Source organism: Mytilus californianus, unplaced genomic scaffold (assembly GCF_021869535.1).
Source record: "Mytilus californianus isolate M0D057914Y unplaced genomic scaffold, xbMytCali1.0.p SCAF_8, whole genome shotgun sequence".
Lineage (NCBI taxonomy): Eukaryota > Metazoa > Mollusca > Bivalvia > Mytilida > Mytilidae > Mytilus > Mytilus californianus.
Window position 1 is genome coordinate 111,059,747 of NW_026262734.1, and position 25,551 is coordinate 111,085,297.

General features: G+C 31.9%; 1 protein-coding gene across 1 annotated transcript; it reads left to right on the top strand.

Moving 5' to 3' along the window:
* The first annotated feature begins 276 nt into the window (after positions 1 to 276).
* On the top strand, positions 277 to 15,199 carry LOC127712977 (ankyrin repeat domain-containing protein 50-like). The gene is made up of 4 exons (XM_052219559.1): positions 277 to 328; positions 7,957 to 8,031; positions 11,949 to 13,913; positions 14,409 to 15,199. Exons 1-4 carry the CDS (start codon positions 277 to 279, stop codon positions 15,197 to 15,199), a joined length of 2,883 nt encoding a protein of 960 aa, XP_052075519.1.
* Positions 15,200 to 25,551: the final 10,352 nt, after the last annotated feature.

The following is a 25,551-nucleotide window of genomic DNA, read 5'->3' on the forward strand; positions in this document are numbered from 1 at the left end:
TTAACATGTCCGACCGATATCACACCAGGGGATGACCTTGAAAGAATCCGAAGATTAAGAAACGAAATCCTTCACAGAGGTAATGAACAAGTGAACGTTACAGAATTTCCACAGTTTTTTACACAGTTCAAAGACATTGCAGGCAGACTTGAGACATACCTAGGTAAGCAACAGGAGATTTTGTTGACAAGTTTATTGATTTAATGGAAACATGCTGCATGGATGAGGAAACAAGAAATATGTATATTAAGAGACTTGACGGTTTAAAGAAAAGTGATGAAAAGATTAAATGCCCTTGAAGAAAATGTTGATGCATTGAAAGAGAAAAGTAAGTAAGATCTTTTTCCATGAATACCTGATTAACTGGTTTTGGTATATACTTTCATGCAAGTTTAAACAAATCAGGTATTTTATGGTAACATTTGTCATGTTTGTGTTTCATTTCTTACAACAAAATCATGGAAGTTATGGTACAAAACGAAACAATAAATCCAACGTATATATGAATGTAATTGAATGCATCTAGAGAGGAATTTTCTACAATTGTAAGAAGATATTGCGATAATGGCCATTCATAAACTATGAAAGTGATACCAAATTTATATACAGGTATATACCAAGGTCTTGATAAATACATCAGTCGAAGTCGAAGAGATGGACAAAATTATTCAACTTATCTGAGCTTCGACTCATCCGAGGTCGATAGTGTTGGAAAAAATTTGGATGCAAGAATTCGAAATACGGCAAGTTGGTGTAAACGAGATATTGGAGAGGTTAAGCTAAAGTGCGTGTACGTGAACGCGTACGAGTAGAATAAAAGTATGCTTCGTCTTGAAGATCTTGAACCCATCTTTGGCAGATCCAAGTTAGAACTTTCTTATGTAATCAATGAGGTTCTTGATTATTTATATGTTAACCATTGTCATCTGCTATCCGACGTAGACAGGAACTGGCCAATATGCAGACCACAGGAAAATAAAAGACTTGCATTTAATGGCCAAAATGATCTCATGCCTTGAAATTTAAAAGTATTGTTACAGCAAATGGGCTAATCTCGAACTTATTTAGGCCTATAGAAGGTCGTCGTCACGACGCGGAAATGTTGCGAGAAAGTGATATTTTAACCCAAATACGAGTACACATGACAACTCTACAGGGAAGAATATTTTTGATCCAGCATATTCCGCGATGATGGATAAATAATTACACCATTCAAAGGAATTTGATGATTTTTTACAAACGAATGTCTGCAGTACGCTTCTGGGTGCAGTGGGCATTTGGGAAATTGTTGCCGCTTTTTGCATTTTTGAACTACAAGAAAAACCAAAAATTATTCCTTCAGCCCGTGGGAAAGTATTACAAGGTAGCAGTTCTTTTGACAGACTGTCATACTAGTCTCTTTGGTAGTGAAACAAATGTACACCCACCAACACTAGAGGAATACTTTATTGGTTGACAACTTTCCGGACAACAATTTTGAAATCCAAGTAAAATAATTTCAGATGGTCTATTCTGTTGACATTTGCATTGAAGAACAAAATTCTCTAAGTTTTTGATGTTTACCTGGAATATGTTTTAAAATACTGTTTCTAAAATTTGTTCTTATTTTCGTTGTCTTACTAGATTACAATAACAACTCTCATATCGTTTGATTGATTGGTGTTTAACACCACTTTCACCACTGTTTTTTTGTTGTTTTTTTTTGGTGGAGGAATACGGAGTGCCTGGAGAGAACCATCGACATTCGGTAGGAAAGCTAACATTCCCAGTCAATTAAGAATGGAGTCGAACGCACCTGCCAAGTGCAGAACTCAAAATTGCAACTTCGGCGTTGACAGACTAGTGATACAGCAGTTGAACTACTTAGAAGACTTGGCCACTGAGACCCTTCTCATCTTGTTTTCTTGGTTGGGTAAACTCCAAATTCCACTTTAAACCAGGTTTAACCGTCTATTGTCACTCAAAATGCATGTACCGAGTTTTTTAATATGACAGTCATATCAGGGAGTTAAGTACTTTGAGTTGGCTTCATACAGCTAGCTAGCTTTGAGTAATTGGAACATTCTTTGATATGGTATAATTTACCTTTTTGGTGTTTTGTTCACTATTATATCGTTACCGTAGCTTTAAATACTACTTCTGTTCTGTACTGATTTTTATCGTACGTTCTTTTGTGCACTTTATTGATCTACGGATTAAGATTAAAAATGGGAATATAGTTTAACCCCGCTACATTTTAAATTGCTTGTCCCAAGTCAGGAACTTTGCCAATAGTTGTTGCATGACATATCATAAGGTGTGTCGTTATTCGTTGAATTGCCCAAGGTAATAGTGACAGACCTTTGATTTTTTTGTTCTGTTAAATATATCCACAACTTCTGTAGACTCAAGACAATTTAGAACTTGACCCTTTTCTACTGACGACTCTATGTTGCCCTCTTTAATTTTTTTGGTTATATTTGTTATATGGATTGCTGTCTGTTTCATTGTAATAATCCCAAATCTCCTTTTTTCATATTTTCATTTAGACGCTCAAATTGGAGTAGTTTTTCTTCTATAACCTTATATTAAACATATACTTTCACATGGTCAGTTTTATCAGTGAAGGAAACTATAGACCTTTGGTTTGTAAATGACAAAATATAAATCAGATTTTCCAAGAAAAAATGAAATAATTCTCCTTGGAAGAAAATAGTTAATGCCAACTACACTACATTTCAACTTTAAAATTCTAGTTATCAATAGATTTAATTTGTACTAGAGGTAGATAGTTTTACTCCCACTTAAAATGATATCATACTATTCACAGTATCAATGAGACATATAAATGTATATACGGCCAATAACCAGGGATGACATTTTTTATATACAATAACTTTTACTTATTGTCTAGGGCATATAAATCTGTTTATAGCTCATGTCTAAATTAGGTCACCTAAACACTTATTTTAACAAATCAAACATCCGCTGTTTTTTCGTGTTTTTCATTTTTCTAAATTTTGCTGTCGTTTTTGCTTTTCCAATTTCAATTTTTCTTCATCTTATTTTAGCTGTTGTTTCCTAACACCCAGTTCCTGCTTTCTAAAGTCTAGTTTCGTCTCATTTTTCTCTTTCAAATATCCAACAATATTAATGGAACTACTTCTTTTGGATGGAGTGGCATCATTAGAATCATCATCACCTAAAATATATACTATTTGGATTAATTCAATTCAATCTAAATCTGTTTGATAATTAAAACACTTGATATAAGTCATTCCCAAGGTCTGTTGGACATGCGCAATGTCCATTGATAAATGGTTTGGTCCAGTGAAATGTCATCAATTACTGGACAAAATGACCAGTGAAAATGTAAGAATTTTGTAATACTCCTAATGTAAAAGACTGCTCTAAAACTTACTAGACCAGTAATGCTTGAACAATTACTGGACCAAACACCACTGAGGTCCAAAAAACCTTTGGAACCTCTGTGATATGCAATTTATGTTTATGTCCCTGTTCCAATATTAAGGTTAGTTTCATTCAGTGAAGTTTTTTCATATATTTATCGCCTTTAATAGAAATAAACACATCATGTTATTGTACAGTGCGAATATCCTTTCATATTTCATTATGAGATGCATGGAAACCACTTATTGCTAATATATTTCAAGCTTTGTAATTTTATTTTTCTCAAGATCATTTATTCTCTACACCTTTTTATATTTCTGTTTTTGTAGATGTAGATAAGAATCTGAAATTGAGACAGCTTGTATTAGCCAACTACACTTAAAAATAATGCTGCCTACAGTAAGATAATGAAACCTTTTGAAATATTTATAAACATTTTTGTTATGTACTATATTCTTTGCATTAATTTTATACTTTGCCCTTTCTAAAGTAATACTCATTTTGATCTATCTATTTCCCATGGCTCTTTTTCTGGTGTCTTTGCCACGATTTTCATCCGTTTCCCTTATCTGTTTATATTTTCTTTCTGCTGCTGTTCATTTTCAATAAAAGATATGATTTTCTGCAATAACGTTTCCTTTTCCCCGGACTTTTTATCTATTCCTGATCTGGAATGTTCAAGCAATATAACAAAAAAAAAACTTATTACGAGCATGCAATTGACATGCCAGAATTATTAAATTAGTTAAATGCACAGAATACAGTCTCTGGTCAAAACTATTCTAAAATAACGATTTGTTTTCTTTCTTTTTTATTATGATACCACTTTAAAAAAAACTATTGGAACTTATATTCCTATGAATAAAACTCATTTCATTATTTTTTTTCAATAGATATACAAAATCTTTCCTTAGCATAAAGCAAATTCAGTTCTAAATTTTACATGCAATCTAGTTAGTTCAAGAAATTATGTACGATTTATCATTTTCAAAATGTGATTTCAACCATATATTTTTTAACAACTACACATATATGTATATAACTAGTAGAACTTTCATTGGTTAGACCAAACATTTTGAAGGTTTGCATTCAATGGCGCATGTGAGATTTTTTATCAGATGTTGTTTATATGGATATTTACTTTTTTAATTTGATTTATTTTCAGTAAATTTGAAGTAATCATGTGAAGGTTTGGTACCATTAAAACGTTTAAACCTGCTGCATTTGTTTGCACCTGTCCTAAGTCAGGAATCTGATGTTCAGTAGTTGTCGTTTGTTGATGTGGTTCATAAGTGTTTCTCGTTTCTCGTTTTTTATATATATTAGACCGTTGGTTTTTCCCGTTTGAATGGTTTTACACTAGTAATTTTGGGGGCCCTTTATAGCTTACTGTTCGGTGTGAGCCAAGGCTCCGTGTTGAAGACCGTTATGTGACCTATAATGGTTTACTTTTATAAATTTTGACTTGGATGGAGAGTTGTCTCATTGGCACTCATACCACATCTTCTTATATCTATGATATATTATTAGTACCTTTTTAAAGACAGAGCATTTTGTTTCTTATGTTGCTCAATTAGCTAGCATGGTCTTTCTGTAATACGTCTTGTGTGTAGTTGGAAATCTAATCTAGACAATGTTGAAACTATCTAAGTCCTGGCTGATTTATTTTTAAATGGGAATTTTGCTAAGACCTCTCGGAGTTGACCAAAGGTCATCTTTTGGCTGAAATCTGACCTGTGTCTTTCTGTTACCACTGTTCATTCTACGAAAACACAAAATGATTTGAAGTGCGACAAAAAAAATTTTAATATCCCCATCTAATTGTTGTTAAACACTATAAGTCCCCCTTAAATTTTATTATGCAATCTCATTGATACACTTCTTTGAACTCGGAAAGAATACCGAGTTTATACTCATTTGACAACATAATTTACCGGGCATCTGCCCACTTACACGCATTTTTAGCGATCTTGAAATCATGAATTGAAATTCTTAAAAAACGACAAAACGCTGTCACATGATTTATTGGCTAAAAAAAATGAATAATATTAGCGTCTAATAGAAGTTGTTATGTCATATTTGATTTAAATTCCTATTGGGCAAACCTCCAATATGCCGTCATTTTACATCAAATGCTTTGCACTTTTACCGTTTCATTGTGCTTTTAAACTGTAGTGATAAAAGCTTTAAATATAATTTTTAAAATGGCACATTCTCTAGTTTCTGTACATATATAACTTCACAAATAATTGGTTTGAAAGAAATAGAAGCCACAAGTTCTTACCTTTTTGTAGCCGCCGACTCACATGTTGTCCTATACGTGAACTTCTTAGCACCAAACAAAACCGATGACGTAATACGCAGAAAATCGAGGGTTTTCCCCTGCTACATGCAGACGTACACGTAGACGTTCCATTGCTTAACCTCTCTATTTTGAACATTGTGCCTTTTTTATATGAAAATTTATGATGTGCATTCAAGCTCCAAATTTTGTGGTCCATCATAATAATTAAACACAAAAGTACAGATACAAAACAGTCACAAATAAAATCAATACAAAAATATTTACAAAGGTCAGTCCCTATAAATTATGGAATTACTCGTGGAATGAAACAAGTTCTGAAAGATCACTGGATCGTCTGCTTTGCATTCAATTATCGTCTTTGGTCATTTGAATTAGTTTCGTTTTTATATCAGATGAAATATGTTCATCACACTCAAGTTCCGCTTGGACGATCAGCAAAAGTGTTAATTACCGGTCACCATAGATATATCATTTTAATTGTTATACAAGTGTTACACAGCTTTAAACACTTATGAAAATGATTTGGTTACATAGAAAAAACTTCCGATTTGAATTTTTATCTTTATGTCTGCATTTTTCGAAATTTCGTACTTTCTGCCTTCGAGAAATCGGGTTTATACATTAATCTTCCATCGATGGGACTATAGAATTTATTCGACTTAACCGAGAATTTAAATCAACCGAGTTCCACTCACCAGAGGTTTAAATACAGTGCTTGAACTGGAATTGTGCCGACACCCAGCAATTACTTCGACTCATCTGAGTTTTCGAAACCACCGAGTTCGACATAACGAGGTTCGACTGTATTTCTTTTTTTATTTTGCATATCTTATTAGGTATTGGAAAGGAAATAAAAATCTGTACTGTACTTGATATATATGCTTAAGATCACACTAAGCGACAATGCGACAAGTCATTAAACTGAGTAATTGAAGGATTTGTCATTAGCCAGTGCCATCATGAAATATAGTAACGATTAAGACAAAACTTAATATTTTCAGACACAGGAATGCAAAATAAATGCAATCATATAGGCATATGATATAATTAGCATGTTGCAGAGTATAATAAAAACGCAGGATTAAACAAAAGTGTCCATAGGATGTTTTCAAATAGACAACATTTCCAAATAATATTGATCATCATAGAAGAAGATATGAAAAAAAAATCGACCTTTGATTAATCTTCAGAATACCAATTGTACAATTTTTAGATACACTTCTTTATATTTGGCTCTGTATTTTATACAATTTTTGCATATATCATTTTTATCAAAAAATTGCACAATTTAGAAAAGTAAACGTATTGGATTTCAATGAACGTAATCTATGTATTACTGGTAATTTATGAAGTCAGGGATTTCGTTACAACAATTTACTTAAAACATTTATTAAATTCTTTCATAGATTAGGATTGGAAGTTTGGCTGAACCAGTAGAAAACTTAGTTTCAACAGTATAAAAGCACATACTAATTGTTAACGGATATTGTTTACCGGGAGAGGAAATTTAGATACGATCTGGTTAACATATCGGTCCTTTAAATAAACTTATTCTAGAAGGTTACCAATTCAACTATATACTTAAAACTTTGAATATTGTTTTATTGGTATAAATATTGGTCTTTACCATGTTAACGGTAAGTGTTTTGATCATTATCGAAGGCCGTACAGTGAATTTTAGTTGTTAACTTCTATGTCATTTGGTCTCTGGTGGAGAGTTGTCTCCTTGTCAAAGAGGGGGCAAAAGATACTAGAGGGACATTCAAACTCATATTTCGAAAATAAACAGACAACGCCATGGCTAAAAAAGAAAAAGACCAATAGACAAACAATAGTACACAAAACACAACATAGAAAACTAAAGAAGGAGCAACACGAACCCAACCAAATATCATACCACATTTTCATACTCATATAGCATTCAATTTTAAAATATTATACATGTGCACATAATGATTTTCTATAATAACTTCCATCATGACTTTTGAAATTGCTCCCATTTTTTATAAAAACAATGAAAATCGACTGAAATATTAAAAAAACTGAAAACTCCTATACACAATGATAAACTTCCAACTGCTACACAATTTTATGTAATTGACAGCTACTTTATCTCAATTATGAATAACTTGATAAAGAGGTTTTATTTCAGGGCACTGTGTATCTTACAATATTATAAAAATGAGAAATTTGGTTCAATAGTTTTTAAATTTTTAAAATTCCTATTTTGATTATAAAGAAACAAATCACTTTTTTTTAAGATTTTCAGCTGATTCATAAGAAAATCGAAGAACTGGCACGTACACAAGACGAAGTTGTTCCTAAAAACATTCTTGGTAAGCTTATTTCATTCAGGTAGTGTTACATTACAAGTGCATTTACAGATCAGATTTCTGTATTCAAAAATAGAAATATTACAAAGACAAATACAATAGGTCAAGAACCAGTCTGCCAAAAGTTCAAAAATGTTGTGATGGAGATTATCAAAGATAACCTCAATACATTATCCATTTTTATGACGAAATCGGTAGGTTATAACAAAAGACAACCACTGACGACATTTGTAACATGCGACAGTCATAATATAAATAGTTTCAAGTTTAAACTAGTTTCATAAAAAAACATTTCCCTCCCCCTTTTAATTTTGATTAGTGTAAAAAGTAAACAAAAGAACGTACAATTAAAAAAGAATTCAGGAAAACACTAACAAAACATCAGACGGAATGAAGAATCTCGACCAGCACTTAATCGTTTTATAAGTGTCTGAACCATACTTAACCGAGTGTATTCTCGACCAAGTCTGAACCTTACTCGACCTAGTCTGAACCATATTTGACCTCGTCAGAACCAACTTAGACCTATTTCTGTATCTATCTATTGTATTTCATTCCTTTAGGAACTATTTTATCAACGGTTATTTTCCTTGGCTAGAAATTAAGACAATAACTTGAAATTCAAAATGTATTTAATATAGCTTTGAAACCAAACTTTCACAATAAATATAACATAATATAATTGTTCTAACATGTTCATCCTTCACGGGACTTTTCAAGATATGTAACACCACGGGGGTAGTATGAAGTTACGTAATTGCTTTGAATGTCTTAATAAAAAGTAAAATAACAAAAATACCGAACTTCGAGGAAAATTATAAACGGAAAGTCCCTATGCAGAGGGCAAAATCAAAAGCTCAAACACATCAAACGAATGCATAACAACTGTCATTTTCCTGACTTGGTAAGGGCATTTTCTTATGTAGACAATGGTGGATTAAACCTGGTTTTATAGCTAGTTAAACCTCTCACTTGTATGACAGTCGCATAAAATTCCATTATATTGACAACGATGTGTGATTAAAACAAACAGCGCATCTCAAGTTCTTTTCTGTATTCCTTATCATCGCGACGACATCTGTAGAATATATATATATATTACGGATTACAAATATGTCGAGTTTTGTGATTGGATAACAACACAGAAATGTCAGTATATAGTCAGGAACTTGCCGGGGTATATACGACGTTTTTTTTTTATCTCAATTGGAACCGCAACAACGTCATCACAACGAACGTTACTATGTGACTTGTCTTTAGACTATATACCGAATTTGTAATAACATAAGCAACACAACGGGTGCCACATGTGGAGCAGGATCTGCTTACCCTTACGGAGCACCTGAGATCACCCCCAGTTTATGGTGGGTTTCGTGTTGCTTAGTCTTTAGTTTTCTATGTTGTGTCATCTGTACTATTATTTGTCTGTTTGTCTTTTTATTTTTGGCTATGGCGTTGTCAGTTTGTTTTCGATCTATGAGTTTGACTGCCCCTCTGGTATCTTAATAAGGTTTTATTATCCTTAAAACAGGTATATTTTTCAGATAAAAGAAATCAATTTTTACCTAGACTGAGACTTTAAAATTAGATAATTTGACTATCTCTATTTGATAAATCTGATAATCATGTAAGGATGTATATTGTTGCTGTTGTCGTGTCAGTTTAAAAGTTAAAACTAATAAGTTGATAGGTTGTTTGGTCAAGTATGGTTCAGACTGGTCGAGTACTGTTCAGACTTTGGTCGAGTTTAGTTCAGACCTTTGGTCGAGTATGGTGCAGACTGAAAAATAGGTCGAGAACTGGTCGAGTATTGGTCAAGTACAGGTCTTGGAATGGATAAAGACCGTTTCTGACAGGTCGAGTAATAGTTCAGACTTTTGTCAATGACAAAGATAAGGTCAAGTACAAATCAGTACAGTCGAGTATAGTTAACATTCGGGTCTAGTAATATTGGGTAAAATTTAGAACAATTCAGACTGGTCGAGTAAAAATCTGTAGTCGAGAAAAGATATAGGACATTTTAGACTTTTGCTGGTTTGTAGTGTATAAAAGAAAATCCTTAGTATTTCGAAAAATTCAAAGTTTTAAAAAAACAGTTAATTTCTAATTATGACCATATCAAAGATTATTCAAGTCAACACAGAAGTATTGACTACTGGGTTTGGTTCTACCTTCAGAGAGGAAACCTCCAGCAGCAGTGGCATCTACCCAGTGCTTGTAAATAAATCATCATAGATACCAGGATTAACATTTTGTACGCAGGACGTTCGGTCCGTCTACAAAAGGACTCACTAATGACGCTCGAATAAAAAAAGTGAAGCCAAATGAAGTCAGAAGTTGAAGAGCAACGTGGAACCTTAATTCCGAAAGTTTCCCTCAAATAAAGATAAGGTAATCTACTCCTTATGAAGAAAATCCTTAGTATTTCGAAAAATTTCAAGTTTTAAAAACAGTTAATTAAAAATGTTGTCCTTATCAATGATAATTCATGACAACACAGAAACGCTGACTACTGTGCTGGTGATTCCCTCATTGAGACCGTAAAGTTTGATGATTACATTGCCACCTTAAAAAGGGTCTGTTTGGTATATTCCTTTATCAAATGCATTACACCATACTTCAAGCAACCAAAAATAAAGGTACAACACTTTTAATTTTTGTTTATATATCAAAATCTTAGTTTTGGCTTTCAAACTTTTTTCATCTGAGCGTCACTGGTTGGTCTTGTGTGGACGAGACGCACGTCTGGCGTATTGAATTTTAAGCCTAGTACCTTTTGTTAGCTATTATTCGTGTGTTTCTTTGTCCTATATGTTCTCCCATTTATTTCTATTGTGGTCCTGTCATGTGATGTTGTCGTTTTGGTGTTGTGTTTGACGTTGCGATAAAAGCGGGAGGTTTGGCATGCCACAAAACAAGGTTCAACCCACCATTTTTTTCTTAAAATGTTCTGTACCAAGTCAGGAAAATGGCCATTGTTATATTATAGTTCGTTTCTGTGTGTGTTACATTTTAATGTTTTGTTTTTGTTGTGTCGTTGTATTATATTTGATGCGTTTCCCTCAGTTTTAGTTTGTAACCCGGATTTGTTTTTATCTCTATCGATTTATGAGTTTCGAACAGCGGTATACTACTGTTGCCTTTATTTAGAAATCCCTTCTACATAAAGCAGCAACTTTTTTTTCTGTGTACCATTGAGTCTAGACCTCTGTTGGTTGAATGTTAGTCCCAGTAGCCAGTACTAATATACTGTCATGAAAATACGGATATTGTTTTATTTAAAGTGGTCCTATTTGGTCCTATATGCTCTTCAACGTTTTTGATTTTGGACTTCCACATATGTTGATCTGGAGCACCACTGTAGAAACATTAATTGTGGTTTTCCTTTTGATACTGTTACAGATGAACATATTAAGGGCATTATCAACAGATTAACGAGACAAAAATAATTTTTTTGCACATGCCAACCCTCTAGATATATTAATTTTAAATATACAAGAGAAATACTTTAGAGCATCTTCTATATTTTCTCTGATTGCAAAACTGACAGTAATTAAATATCTTATACTACAACACCTAAATTGTTTTTTTTTTTTGCATAACAAAGCTTTTGGCGACACATTCGTGGTGTCTTTGTTGTATAATCCATTTTTTAAGAATTGTCAACATAATTGGCACCTACGCCGATGAACCATTATTTTGTAGAAAGTTTCAAATTTGTGAAAATAAATGGTCTTCTAATTTTAAAGAAATGCTGCAAAAATCAGATAACTCATCTTATATTGAGAGTGTCTGTGCTAATTCAGTACAAAGACAAATAGTTACAATATTACTTTGAGATATTTTTTCAATCAAACTGACAATGATTTGAAAAAAAATATACTTTGATGTTCAGTACAATTGGTCTTATATTTTTTCAGAGCAGTTTGAAAAACGCTTGAAACAGTGGTCTGAGGATGACCAAAAGTTTGTTAATACAGAGGCAGAAAAAAAAGTAATGGAAACTATCATGACAAAAAGTTGTATAACAATCATTGGAAATTCGGGCACTAGAAAAAGTTTCCTTTCAAGACATATTGCCCTGAAGATGATGGAACAAGGCTATATCATAATACCATGTAGTATTCCTGACGATGTAAGACAATGGTTTAAACATCAAAGGAACACTTTATTTGTCTTTGATGATGTTTGTGGACGGTATACCCTTAATCAACAGATCTTCAATGAGTGGATACAAAGGCTTGACCATATTAAATCTCTTCTTGAAGACAAATGTTGTAAAATTATTTCCACATGTAGACAAGAAGTTTATAAAGATGAAAAATTCAGCAGTATATCTATATTCAAAATGAATAAAATTGATTTAAGTTCTCTCGAATTCAGACTAAACAAAACTGAAAAATTAGCTTTAGCTGAAATGTACATCAATGAAAATACTGATAAGGTTATTGAATTATCAGGGACATATGATTTTTTCCCACTTTTATGTAGTTTGTATCAGAAACAGAAACTCCACAAACATGTAACCCTAGATAATTTTTTCAGCAACCCATTTGATGTTTTTAAAGATGAACTTAAAAACCTGTATATTGAAGGTGATGATGGTAAGATGAAATATTGTGGCTTAGTCCTTTGTGTAATGTTTAATAACACAATTACAGAAGAAAACCTGTCCAATAATGATAAGGAACTAGCAGCAGTGATTGAAGATTTACTTGTAGAGTGTGAACTGAATAAAGGAACATCAGTCAAACGTTTAAAGAAATCCCTTGAAACACTTGAAGGTACATATGTGGTCAAAGACGATAGTACATACAAAATTATCCATGATAAATTGTTTGATTTTCTGGCCAAGAACTTTGGAGAGAATATGTTACAGCTCTTTATTGATCATTCTGAAACTGACTTCATATGTGAAAGATTTCTATGGAAAATACCTGGTAACATAGACACATATATAGAGTTTGTTATTAAAATATCTGATAATCATATCAATAGATACATAAAAAGATTACTTAAAGACTGGGAGAACGGTTATGTAGACAATGTATTTATGAATAGAAACATGCATTCTCCTTCATTTACAGAGAAGTTCATAAACTATATAAACAAACTGGATCGATCAAAACAAGAAGAACTTGCATGTCAACAAGATATGAACAGTATAGATATAGCCCTCGGAGGGTGTTGCTATATGGGAACTGTTGACTTGGTCAAATGGTTGATATACAGAAAAAGCAATATCAATTATTGTACACATGATAGTTACTTTTCGTTATTCTGGGCAAGTCAGGAAGGACATGATGATGTTGTTAAAGAACTGTTACAACATTCAGCTGACATAAACCATTGTAAAAATAATGGGGTATCATATCTGTATATAGCAAGTGAGAATGGACATGTTAATGTTGTTAAGGAACTGCTACAGCATTCAGCAGATGTCAATATATGTAGAAATGATGGGATCCAACCACTACATATTGCTTGTTACAACAACTGGATTGAGGTTGTTAATCTTCTTCTTCAGTATGCTGATGTTGCTATTGATCACTGCGATAATGATGATCGTTCATCTATTTATTGGGCAAGTCAACAAGGTAATGTTCATGTGGTCAAAGAACTGTTACAAAAATCAGCAGCAGTAAACAAATGTAAGAATAATGGTGTGTCACCTCTGTATATAGCAAGTCAAAATGGACATGTAGATGTTGTTAAAGAACTATTGCATTATTCAGCAGATGTCAATTTATGTAACAATGATGGCATTCCACCTCTACAGATTGCTTGTTTCAACAGTATTGAGGTAGTGCATGTTCTTCTTCAGTGTGATGATGTTGATATTGATCTCTGTGATGATGCTGGATGTTCTTCACTGTTTTGCGCAAGTAAAGGTGGACATATTGATGTCGTTAAAGAACTGTTACATCATTCAGCTGATGTTAATAAATGTCACAATAATGGTGTATCACCTCTGTATATAGCAAGTCAGGAAGGACATGTTAATGTTGTTAAAGAACTGTTGCAACATTCAGCTGATGTCAATAAATGTAAGAATAATGGTATATCACCTCTGTTTATAGCAAGTCAGAATGGACATGTGAATGTTGTTAAGGAACTGTAACAATATTCAGCTGATGTCAATAAATGTAGTAATGGTGGCACCTCACCACTACAGATTGCTTGTTACAAAAACAGGATTGAGGTTGTACGTGTATTTCTTCAGTGTGATGATGTTGATATCGATCTGTGTGATGATGATGGATGTTCTTCACTTTATTGGGCAAGTCAGAAAGGACATATTTGTGTCGTTAAAGAAGTGTTAAAACGTTCAGTAGATGTAAATAAATGTACTTAATATAGTGTATCACCTCTGTGTATAGCAAGTCATAAAGGACATTTTGATGTTGTTAAAGAACTGTTACAACATTCAGCTGATGTACATAAGTGTAACAAAAATGGTGCATCACCTCTGTATATAGCAAGTGAGAAAGGACATGCTGATGTTGTGAAAGAACTGTTACAAAATTCAGCTGATGCTAATAAATGTACCAATAATGGTGAATCACCTCTGTTTATAGCAGGTCAGGAAGGACATGTTGATGTTGTGAAAGAACTGTTACAACACTCAGCTAATGTAAATAAATGTTCAAATGATGGTGTATCACCTTTGTTAATTACAGGTCAGGACGCACATATTAATTTTATTAAAGAACTTTTAAGACATTCAGCTGATGCCAATAAATGTAGTAATGATGGTACCACACCACTACAGATTGCTTGTTACAACAACAGGATAGAGGTTGTACGTGTACTTCTGCGGTGTGATGATATTGATATTGATCTCTGTGGTAACAATGGCTGTTCTTCACTTTATTGGGCAAGTCTGGAAGGACTTGTTGATGCTGTTAAAAACTTTTTACATCATTCAGGTGATGTCAATAAATGTAACAATATTGGTGTATCACCTCTTCTTATAGCAAGTAAAAATGGACATGTGGATGTTGTTAAAGAACTGTTACAACATTCAGCTGATGTAAATCAGTGTGCCAATGATGGTGCATCACCTCTGGATAAAGCAAGTCAGCAGGGATATACTGATGTTCTTAAAGAACTGTTTAAGCATTCGCCAGATGTCAACCACTGTAGTGTTGATGGTTATTCGTCTCTTTAAATAGCAAATCAGGAAGGAAATGTTGATGCTGTTAACAAAAACTGTTACAACATTCAGCTAATATCAATAAGTGTAATGGTAAATGTCAAAATCCTCTTAATGTGGCACAGGAGAATTGCCATTTTGGAATTGAATCATTACGATTCAGAAAAAGTGCAAATAAATATTAATGTGACAATCATGAATTTTCAATCACAGATACTTTCATATTATTTGTGTTTTGACAATTCTATACATTGTAATTTTTTTCTTACTGTATATTTCTTTCAAGAAGTTATAGAGATTTTTGGGAGCCTATGATTAATTAATTAACAAACCTCAAGACGTATACTTATATTTCTTTTATTCAAACTTCCATCTAAATAAAATGAAATGTTGTTTAATGCCATGTGGATTATTTTAGAAAATCAGCTAAATCACTGCATGTTTTCTATAGATATAAGAAGATGTGGTATGAGTACCAATGAGACAACTCTCCGTCCAAGTTACAATTTATAAAAGTAAACCATTATAGGTCAAAGTACGGTCTTCAATACGGAGCCGTGGCTCACACCGCACAGCAAGCTATAAAGGGCCCCAAAAATTACTAGTGTAAAACCATTCAAACTGGTCTAATCTATATAAAAAAAAAGAAACGACAAACACTTATGAAACACATCAACAAACGACAACTACTGAACATCAGATTCCTGACTTAGGACAGGTGCAAACAATTGCAGCGGGTTTGAAAGTTTCATTGGTACCAAACCTTCACCCTTATCTGAAACAATAGTGTAACATCACAACATAGAAAGACACACTATAAAATATCAATTGATATGGCTAAACTCAATCAAAAGACATATTAACACAAGTAAACATACACTGAACGAATAAATTTGATCTATGATACAATGTAAATACAGACTCAATAAATATTAATAAAATAAGGGATGAATAATTAAAGTAACAGTATTATACCGCTATGAAATGTTAAAAAATTTCAGAAAAACAACAATAACCTTAAACAAAAATCCGCCATTTACAATAATATTATACACAGGTAAATGAAAATAATTTTGTTGTTATTTTTTCTATGTATGCAATCTCAAGAAATGAGATGATTAGTTCAAAAGATAATATGTAATTATGTGTCAAAGATTGTATTTATACAAATAAATGGTAATTGCTAGTAGAAACACTTTTATAAAACGATAAATACTCAGTTATCGAACGTTACTGCTAGGAAGAGAATACCATTGTTCTCAATTGCTTCTTAAAAAAGTATAACAAAAATGCTGAACTCGAAGGCAAATTCAAAAAGAGGAAGTCCATAAAAACTGACAAAATAAAAGCTATCAATCAACGGAACAAATGAAAAACAACTTATTTTTTTTTTGTACAACATATAGTAAAAATCTGTTTGATTACTTACTTGATTGTGCAATTGAGATTCATAGTAAAATTTTAAAATTGGAAAAAAATACTTTCATCGACAACGTTATCAAAGTGAGCGTTTTTGTCCTTGCGAAATAAATAAACGTATGCATGAAAAAACTACTGGAAATCAAAGTGCTGGATAGCACCTCTAGGAAGTTTGTAACTGTAGATGTGTATTATTTCAAATAGGTTATAGATGTGTATAATTTCAAATATGTATTAAATCACAGCTTTGATGTTTTTAACTAAACCATTTTCTTTTCAGCAATATCACTTTTTTTCATATGTTTGTCATATAAAATTTTGATATTTTCTATTGCAACCTTAAACTGTAGATCTAAAATAATCAAATATACAATAAGCTCTGTTAATTTCTTTATGTGCCCATGCCATATCTAGGGCCTGTGATTTTATAGTATTTTTTCCATTTGTAACTGGGCATAACCTTAACCATAACAGTAAAATGACGGCACCAAAATTCAAACTTGGTCTTGGTTTTGTGGTTAAAAGTATTGTGTATAAGTTTCGTAACATTTGGTTGAGGCACACTAAAGTTAGATCACGGAATTGAAAAACAAATTGTAAGTGTTCCGCGGAACCTGGTGTCTCGCCTACGTTTGCTGTAAATAGCAGGCTCGACAAAAATGAGGACACAAATAATAAAAATATTCCTCTCTATACTATCATTTGATTGTAAGAAGCTTCTGTTCAAGTTTGGTAAAAATCCAGGATGGTTTATGAATCTAACAAATGTTTAAAAAATTTAACTGCAGACTGTATGTAATGTTAACTGGAAGAAAAGCTAAGTCCATTAATAAGTAAAATACGGAAAAACAAGAACAAAATTTTAACTAAATTTCATTCTAGATACTAGCTTTGATCATAAACAAGCTTCTGTCCAAGTTTGGTAAAAATCCAGGATAGTTTAAGAAAGTTATCAAAATTTTAAAAACTGTAGCCACAGAGTGAATGCAATGTTTCCTGGCAGAAAAAACTAACTCCATTTATAAGTAAAATACTGTTTTTTTTTAATTTACTTCTGGATACTATCATATGATCATAAAAAAGCTTCTGTCCAAGTTTGGTAGAAATCCAGGATAGTTTAAGAAAGTTATTAAAATTTCAAAAACTTCAACCACAGAGTGAATATTTGTGGACGCCGCGACCACCGACGACGAAATGTAGGATCGCTATGTCTCGCTTTTTCGACAAAAGTCAACGGCTCTACAAAAATCAGCAATTTTTAAATTTGTAAAGGGGCATAACTCTAGAACAGTAAAACTGACGCCACCAAAATTCAAATTTAATCAGTGTTTTGTGATAATGAGCATTGTGTACAAGATTCATAAAAGTTGGTGGAGACAAAGTAAAGTCAGAAATCGTAAACAAAAAATTCAAGCAACCTTTCCAATTGTTAAGGAGCATAACTCTAGAATTGTAAAATCGACGCCACCAAAATTCAACTTGACCAGTGTTTTGTGGAAATAAATTATCTCACAGCTTGGTCAAAATATAAAACATGTTGCATTCAGTAATGTCAGTCATACGGGATTCTTTCGATACACTCGAGCTTTATATTTAATAATAAACATTTGTAAATATCGTACGTAGTAAACATTTCGCGGGAAAATGTTCATTCACGATATATTCATGAATTAAACGATGTCTCGCGTAGATTTCTTTTGATTTTCTCTTCAGCGCATGGAAAATCCGCGAAGTAGTGTTTGTGATACTCATTTTCAAAATGAAGTTAAATTCACCTGAATTATCGGTGAACATTCATTCCTTTTTTATTCAAGCTGTAATCTTTTCAAAAGGACTCAAAATTTCAAAAGCATCTTCCTAAAATCAGTAATCAAACACTAGTACTACATTATCTTGGAGCAGAACATTTGCGATAGTCTGTCACCGGAAGTTTGAGGCCGACGCCTTAGGAAAGTATTGCTATAGCAAACTTCCCAAAAATGATAGACATACAAAAATGAATTCAAAATTCAACACATTGTAGATTGTATTTTAACACTGAGATTGCAATTTCAACATTACTTTTGATTTGTTGTGTTAGGTTGTTGTCTCATTGTTGTATACCCAATATCTTTGGTCATTTAGCTTAACATTGGAACATCGGTAAACACTGCTGTCTCCTTAAATTAGCCATCTTCTGACTCTATCTTTGAAAAAATATCTAATGTTATATAAATCATTTATGTCTTGCGCTTAATTGTAAAATGAATCATTCTTAATAAGGCCTTATTTAAGAACAAGAATGTAAAAGGGATTTTAGTCGTTAAATGATAAGTGAAGACTTTTCATTAAACTTGGAAAATATTACTGTAGAAATACTATTATTTGCATGATTTTTTATTTGAACAATTGTAATTATATTATTTCATATCGAATAGTGATATTTTTACCAATACAGAAAGTTTTATATTTTACCTATTCATAAGAATTTTTGCTACGCAAGGGAGATAACTCACTTAACTATAGTTCATGATATAGTCTACTGGAAATTAATGAATCAGAGTACTTTAACCTATTCAGCTCACCTGGCCCAACAGACCAAGTGAGCTTTTCTTATCACTTAGCGTCCTTCGTCTGTCGTCATCCGTTAACTTTTGCAAAAATCTTCTCAAGGCAAACTGCTACGTCAAATTTAATTAAACATGGTCGCAATCATCATCAGGATATCTAGTTTTAAAAATGTGTCCGTTGTCACCGCCTTCCAACTAACATGGCTGACATGGCTATAAAATAGGGGTAAAATGCAAGTTTTGTCTTTCATCCTGAAAACTGCTAGAATAGACACAATTTGTTGGGGGAGGGAGCATACAAATTCAGAATGTTTAGATCTACCTATTGTTTAAGTGTATTAAGGCTGTCAGACAACTTCTTTTCGGAGTAATTGCCCTTACTGATTAATTTCACCAATATTTTTTTTTTCATTTTTTAATATTATCGTGAAATCTATAATAGATAGAGAAAAGCTTTGAAAAGCAAAAATTATCAGCAAGACAGGATCTACTAATAAGTCAATGGCTAAAATCATCCTAGGACTACTTATTAGATTTATCGCCCTTTAATGATGATTTTTACCATTTTTTTGCGCTAAATATCTGAAAAACTTATATATTAAGCAAAAAAGCTCAGCAAGACAATACCTATAAATAAGTCAAGTTTTGCTGAAATCGTTGGTAGACCCTTTATTTGAGTGATTGCTTTTATATGACGATTTGTTTACCAATTTACAACTAAGTCAGACATCACTTGGCAATCCGACAACTTTAGTCAAGATATGTATTTAAATACAAGAAAGTAAAAATACCAAAAAAAACGAACTCCGAGAAAGATTACTATTAAATCTCAGACAGATGTAATGACAACAGATAAGCCTGATTAATAACAAACAGGTAGAAACAGTTTTCATTACACAATTATTCAGGTAATATACAGGAAACAAATGCTAAACCAAATTACAAATAATTGTTATAATCCTCCCATGTACAAAGTTAATTCCAGAATTTTAAAGTAATATACAACATCTTTTGTCACCGGGGAATAAATTATATCCCAACACTGAAAAATATATCATACCAATAATAATGAAAACAAATAAATAAATATTCATATTTTCAGCCTCTTAATGTTTTAACATAATATTTTTATGAATATATCAGAAGTAAAATACATTGATTTTTTTTTGATTTTTTTTTATTTTCTGTGTAAAATTTCTTGTAAAATTCTAAGCTTGAACACCATTCATATGATTTTGAAAATTTTATTTTTTATTTTAACAATTCTAGTTGACTCGGGGTAATAAATTACTTGACAAATTTATTAGACATGCATGTGACATATGACAATTTATGAAGACCTTATTTTGATTTTATGTATCTTTTGTGTTTTGTGTCGATGAGCTTTGCTGACACATTGATATTATCTCTACATCACCTTTTATTTATTATAGACCTATTATACATGTATATAAAATTGTGATTTACATGTGTGCACTTCGTTGACTAATTAGTATGATAACTTGTTAATCTTTTTTTCAAAGCACAGTGACTATAAAAAATCAGATCATCTTATCTGAAGTTGATGCATAATAGAGAGTAGGTTACTGTGGGTTTAAAAGTCAGCTCCCATATAAAAGTAGTTCAATGTGACCTTTATTTATTGTTTATGACTGGTTAAACTAAAATGTTTATATGGCAGTGTCTGTAGAAGGTCATCTGCAAATTTGTAACAGTATATAACATTTCTTTTATTTTCCATTTAATATCCATATATAATCAATCATATAATTTATCCAGCTACTGCTGTTAATGACTAAGTAGTTATATTTTGTTTTCATGTTGATTTTTGTTGAGGTGTGTATGCTTTATTATGTAGATTTTGTTATGACATGTCTTTTTCTGCAAAATATGCAAGTCGTGCAAAAATTGTTTTCCTGAAATATTGCATTTGTGTAACAAAAAGCATAAAGAATAGAAAAAATATTTTTTTGTATGTATAGAATAAAATAAAATATACTTAGTTCAAATCACATATATACCATAATTAAAAAAAAACACTTTTACGTAACAACTCATGTATTGTTAGAACTAAAGATTTCATAAAATGCTCTTTTACCATTATGATTTTCTTCCAAAAAATAATACATTAATAAATGTAAATAAATCAATCAGTGCATAAAAATCATCTGTAGATCTAATTAAATTAAGCATATGTTTGGTTTTTTTTATATTTCAACAGCGTCATATCTTGGTTGTATTCTTTGTGATCATCTCTATAAAAAATAAATGAAATAGTTTGATAATATTTTAAGATATGTACTAACACATGTGTTCTGGATCAAATGATTATTGTATTATGTTATTTTTCTTTTTTTTTAATTGAGAATGGCCAACAACATACATGCAATGAGCCTTTTACTCATATACTGTAACTAAAAGATGATGAAAAAGATACTGGTCGTGGACCAGTTACCGCCAGAAATTAACAGTTTTTGTCAAATAGTTATTAACAGGAACTCTTTGGGAAATTATCCTTTTAACATATAAAAGTTTAACAAAAGTTAGGTCTTTCACGATAGACTAGGATTTCAATTCCTCTTTTTTGTGTAGCAAAAAGAGAAGAAGGTATGTCAATTGAACCAAACACATCGCCAGTCTGACCATGAATTTGGTCCAATTTGAAAGGTCTCCTTCTTGCTCTTAATAAAGGCAACAGTAGTATACCGCTGTTCAACAGTCATAAATCGATAAAGCGAATACAAATCCGGGTCACAAACCAAAACCAGGGAAACACATCAACTATAAGAGGAAAACAATGGAATAACAGAAACATTGAACCACAACAAAAACAAACGCCAACATACATAGATACTGACTTTTTGATAACAACTGCCATATTCCTGACTTGGTACAGGACATTTTAAGAAACAAATGGCGGGGATGAACCTGATTTTATGGCTTGCCAAACCGCCCGCTTATATGGCAATGTAAAATACCGCTAAAATGACAACATAACGTCACAGGAATCCAGTACAAATAAACGCAAGAACACTCAGGACAGAAAAATACATTAATAAATAATATAATAGATCATTTCACATGTTACCACATGTAAACCACAGAATATCAACAGACACCTCCCATGAACTTACGACGGTACACCAGGACACCACAATATAATTATAAACTATGCGTCACACGAATGTATCAACGCCACAAATAGTGTGTACTTTTTTGTGACGCTTATTTTATCACAGGTAAATTTCTAAAAATAGAATATAATATTGGGATTGAGTTTGTACTTGTGTTATTTAATGTATTTTCGAACCATGACAAGAATATTAAAATGGAATTGTGTTTGTAATGGTGTAATTATTTGTATATTCTAGCCACGTCTATTTTTCTTCTAAATCAAAACTGTGTATAAACAAAAAAATCCTGTGCATATAGTTGCTTTAAACTAAAAACCATATAAATGAAATAGCTTATTAACTATCTTAACTTTTACATACATAGAGAAAATAAAAATAGAATTCAAACCACAAACGATGATAAAACAAAATATCAAGCTTTTTAAAAGATTGTTGTAAATTAATAGAATATAAATAGCTGTTCTTAAAAAGCAGAAAAAAATGATAGGTTCGTGTCCTTGTTTTTTGAGATATAATCAATTGAAAATTTGGCGGGAAATGATTCTCTTTAGATTTTTCATACATTTATGATTGATACCTATTTTCTTTCAACAACTTTAAAAGCCAAATTCCGTGATCAATCACTTAAGGTGGCTCGGGTGTCTTCCCCCATCTTGTATTTTGAAATAGCAGATAACAATTGGTCTACATCTTTAATGAAATCTACAAATTTCGAGAGTAGTATGTAATCTATGTGTAAGACTATTCATATTAATATAGAAAATCATGTGTTTTATCATATTTACGGCTGTATTTTACAAAAAACAGAATATTTTTGTTTTATAAATATGTTTTTTTCAAATTTGCCAGATAAGGGGAAATAACTCAGATATATGGGGAGATAACTCAGATAAGGTAACTTTAATAATAAAATGTGTTTCGAATTTACCTTTTTGATTATGTAGCAAGAAAACGAGTCCAGTGACCCCATTTTTTTTTTTCCTTTTCTTATCTAAAGCATATTATTAGAGCTATCTTTTCATATTTTATCTTTAAATTCTATGGTGTAGTTTTCATCACACAAAATTGGATTTTTCCATGCATAATCTTTACACAATTGGACAATTTTGCACAACCTGTAGCGTGAAAAAAAGCCCAGTGACCCATACTTTTTATTATATTTTTGAAAAAAACATGATATAAACTACATTTTGACAAATTATTAAAAAATTCAATGGATTTTAACTTAGACCCCCAGACACCTTTAGTTATTAGCCAACTTCTGTGATCGTTATTTAAGTGATTAGCCAAATTCTGTGATCAATCACTTAAGTTAAAAGCCAAATTCTGTGATCAATCACTTAAGTTATAAACCAAATTCTGTGATCAATCACTTAAGTTATAATTCAACTTCTGTCATCGTTACTTAAGTGATTAGCCAAATTCTGTGACCAGTCATTTAAGTTAAAAGCCAAATTCCGTGATCAATAACTTAAGTTAAAAGCCAACTTCTGTGATCAGTCACTTAAATGATTAGCCATATTCCATGATAAGTTACATTCAATAACAAGCATTCTGAGAGTATTGCATGGCAATACAGTCCCCTACCAGTTAAAAATTCATTGTACTGGAACAAAATGATTACTTGGTTTATAACTTGTCATTGTGTTATGTATATAACAAATATTAAGTCAATATCTTCAAGCATGATGAAAAAAGTGTGGAAAACTGATAATTTAAGTGAATTTTCTATGTCCAAGGACCACAACTCTGCATAAAATCATCAGACCTGTACAAAATTCGAACTTGATATGTAACTTGTCATGATAAAATTATATAAAATCAATATCTTCAAGCATGACGAAAAAAATTCAGGAAAACTGATTATTTGAGTGAACTTTCTAAGTCCAAGGACCATAACTCTGCACAAAATCATCAGACCAGAACAAAATTCGAACTTGATCTGTAACTAGTCATGATAAAACAATACACCAAATATCAAATCAAAATCTTCAAGGACGAAGAAAAAAAGTGTGGAAAAATGATTTGCCCGACTGACGGATGGACAGACAGACAGACAGACGACGGATGGACAGACAGACAAACAGACAGACGGACGGAGTGCAAATCCTAAAGTTCCCTTCGACTTCGTCAGTAGGGGACTAATAACTCTGCACAAATTCATAAGACCGGAACAAAATTTGAACTTCATCCGTAACTTGTCATGATAAAACTATATACCAATTATCAAATCAATCTCTTGAAGCATGACGAAAAAACAGTGCACAAAACTGATTATTTGAGTGAATTTTCTAAGTCAAAGGACCATAACTCTGCACAAAATCATCAGAACAGAACAAAATTCGAACTTGATCTGTAACTTGTCATGATAAAACGATACACTAAATGTCAAATCAATATCTTCAAGTATGAAGAAAAAATTGTGGAAAAATGATTTGCTGAACTGACGGATGGACAGCTGGACAGACAGACAGAAACCTAAAGTCCCCTTTGACTTCATCGGTAGAGGACAAATAAGTCACATCCAGTGAGCAAAGTTTTCATTTTGAAATTGGACCTAATTGTGAAACCTATTCTTTTCAAATGACATTTTATTGCAAGGAAGAGAGAAAAAAATATGATTATTAGATACTAAAGTTTATTGTAACAATGTTTACAGTATCATGATTAAATCATTTATATTTAAGAATAATATTTACTTGACCTCAGGATCTTCATTAGTTATATCATTTTTGCTCAGTCATATATCTCCATTGATTATTTGATCAATAATTAGTTATTACAATTAAAATCATATAAATACAGTAGAACATCCATATGTCGAAGTCAAAGGGGTTTTGTACAAGTTTGGTCATGAAACTATGATAAGAAAATGTTTTTTTTTTCCTTGTCCTTCTGTTGGGAATGAACTATGGTACTGAACCACTGAAGATATTTAATTTGAGATTTTCATCATATGAACTTCAGAAAGCATAATCTACTGCAAATTCAAATTATGAAGAAAGTAGACATGTTGTATTCCACTAATAACAGAAGGGAACTTTTCTCCAATATGTGTTGCAGACTTTCAAGAATAAAAACCCTTGATCCAAAAGGATAAAAGGTGTCATTGCAATCTAAGCTACTAATAACGTGATATAGTGATTAATTTGTGACCAATCAAAGCATAAGAAAATGACTGCTTAAAGAGAGATGAAATTTAACCCACATAAAGATAAAATTTTCTTTTACCAACTGGCTGAATATTGTACAAAGCACACATCAA

Excerpts from the sequence above, each read along its gene's own strand:
- LOC127712977 (XM_052219559.1), top strand. The coding sequence starts at position 277 with ATGAAAAGATTAAATGCCCTTGAAGAAAATGTTGATGCATTGAAAGAG. Across the intron at positions 8,032-11,948 it reads TGTTCCTAAAAACATTCTTG|AGCAGTTTGAAAAACGCTTG; the intron begins GTAAGCTTATTT and ends ATATTTTTTCAG. Across the intron at positions 13,914-14,408 it reads TTCTTCACTGTTTTGCGCAA|CAAGTCATAAAGGACATTTT; the intron begins GTAAAGGTGGAC and ends CTCTGTGTATAG.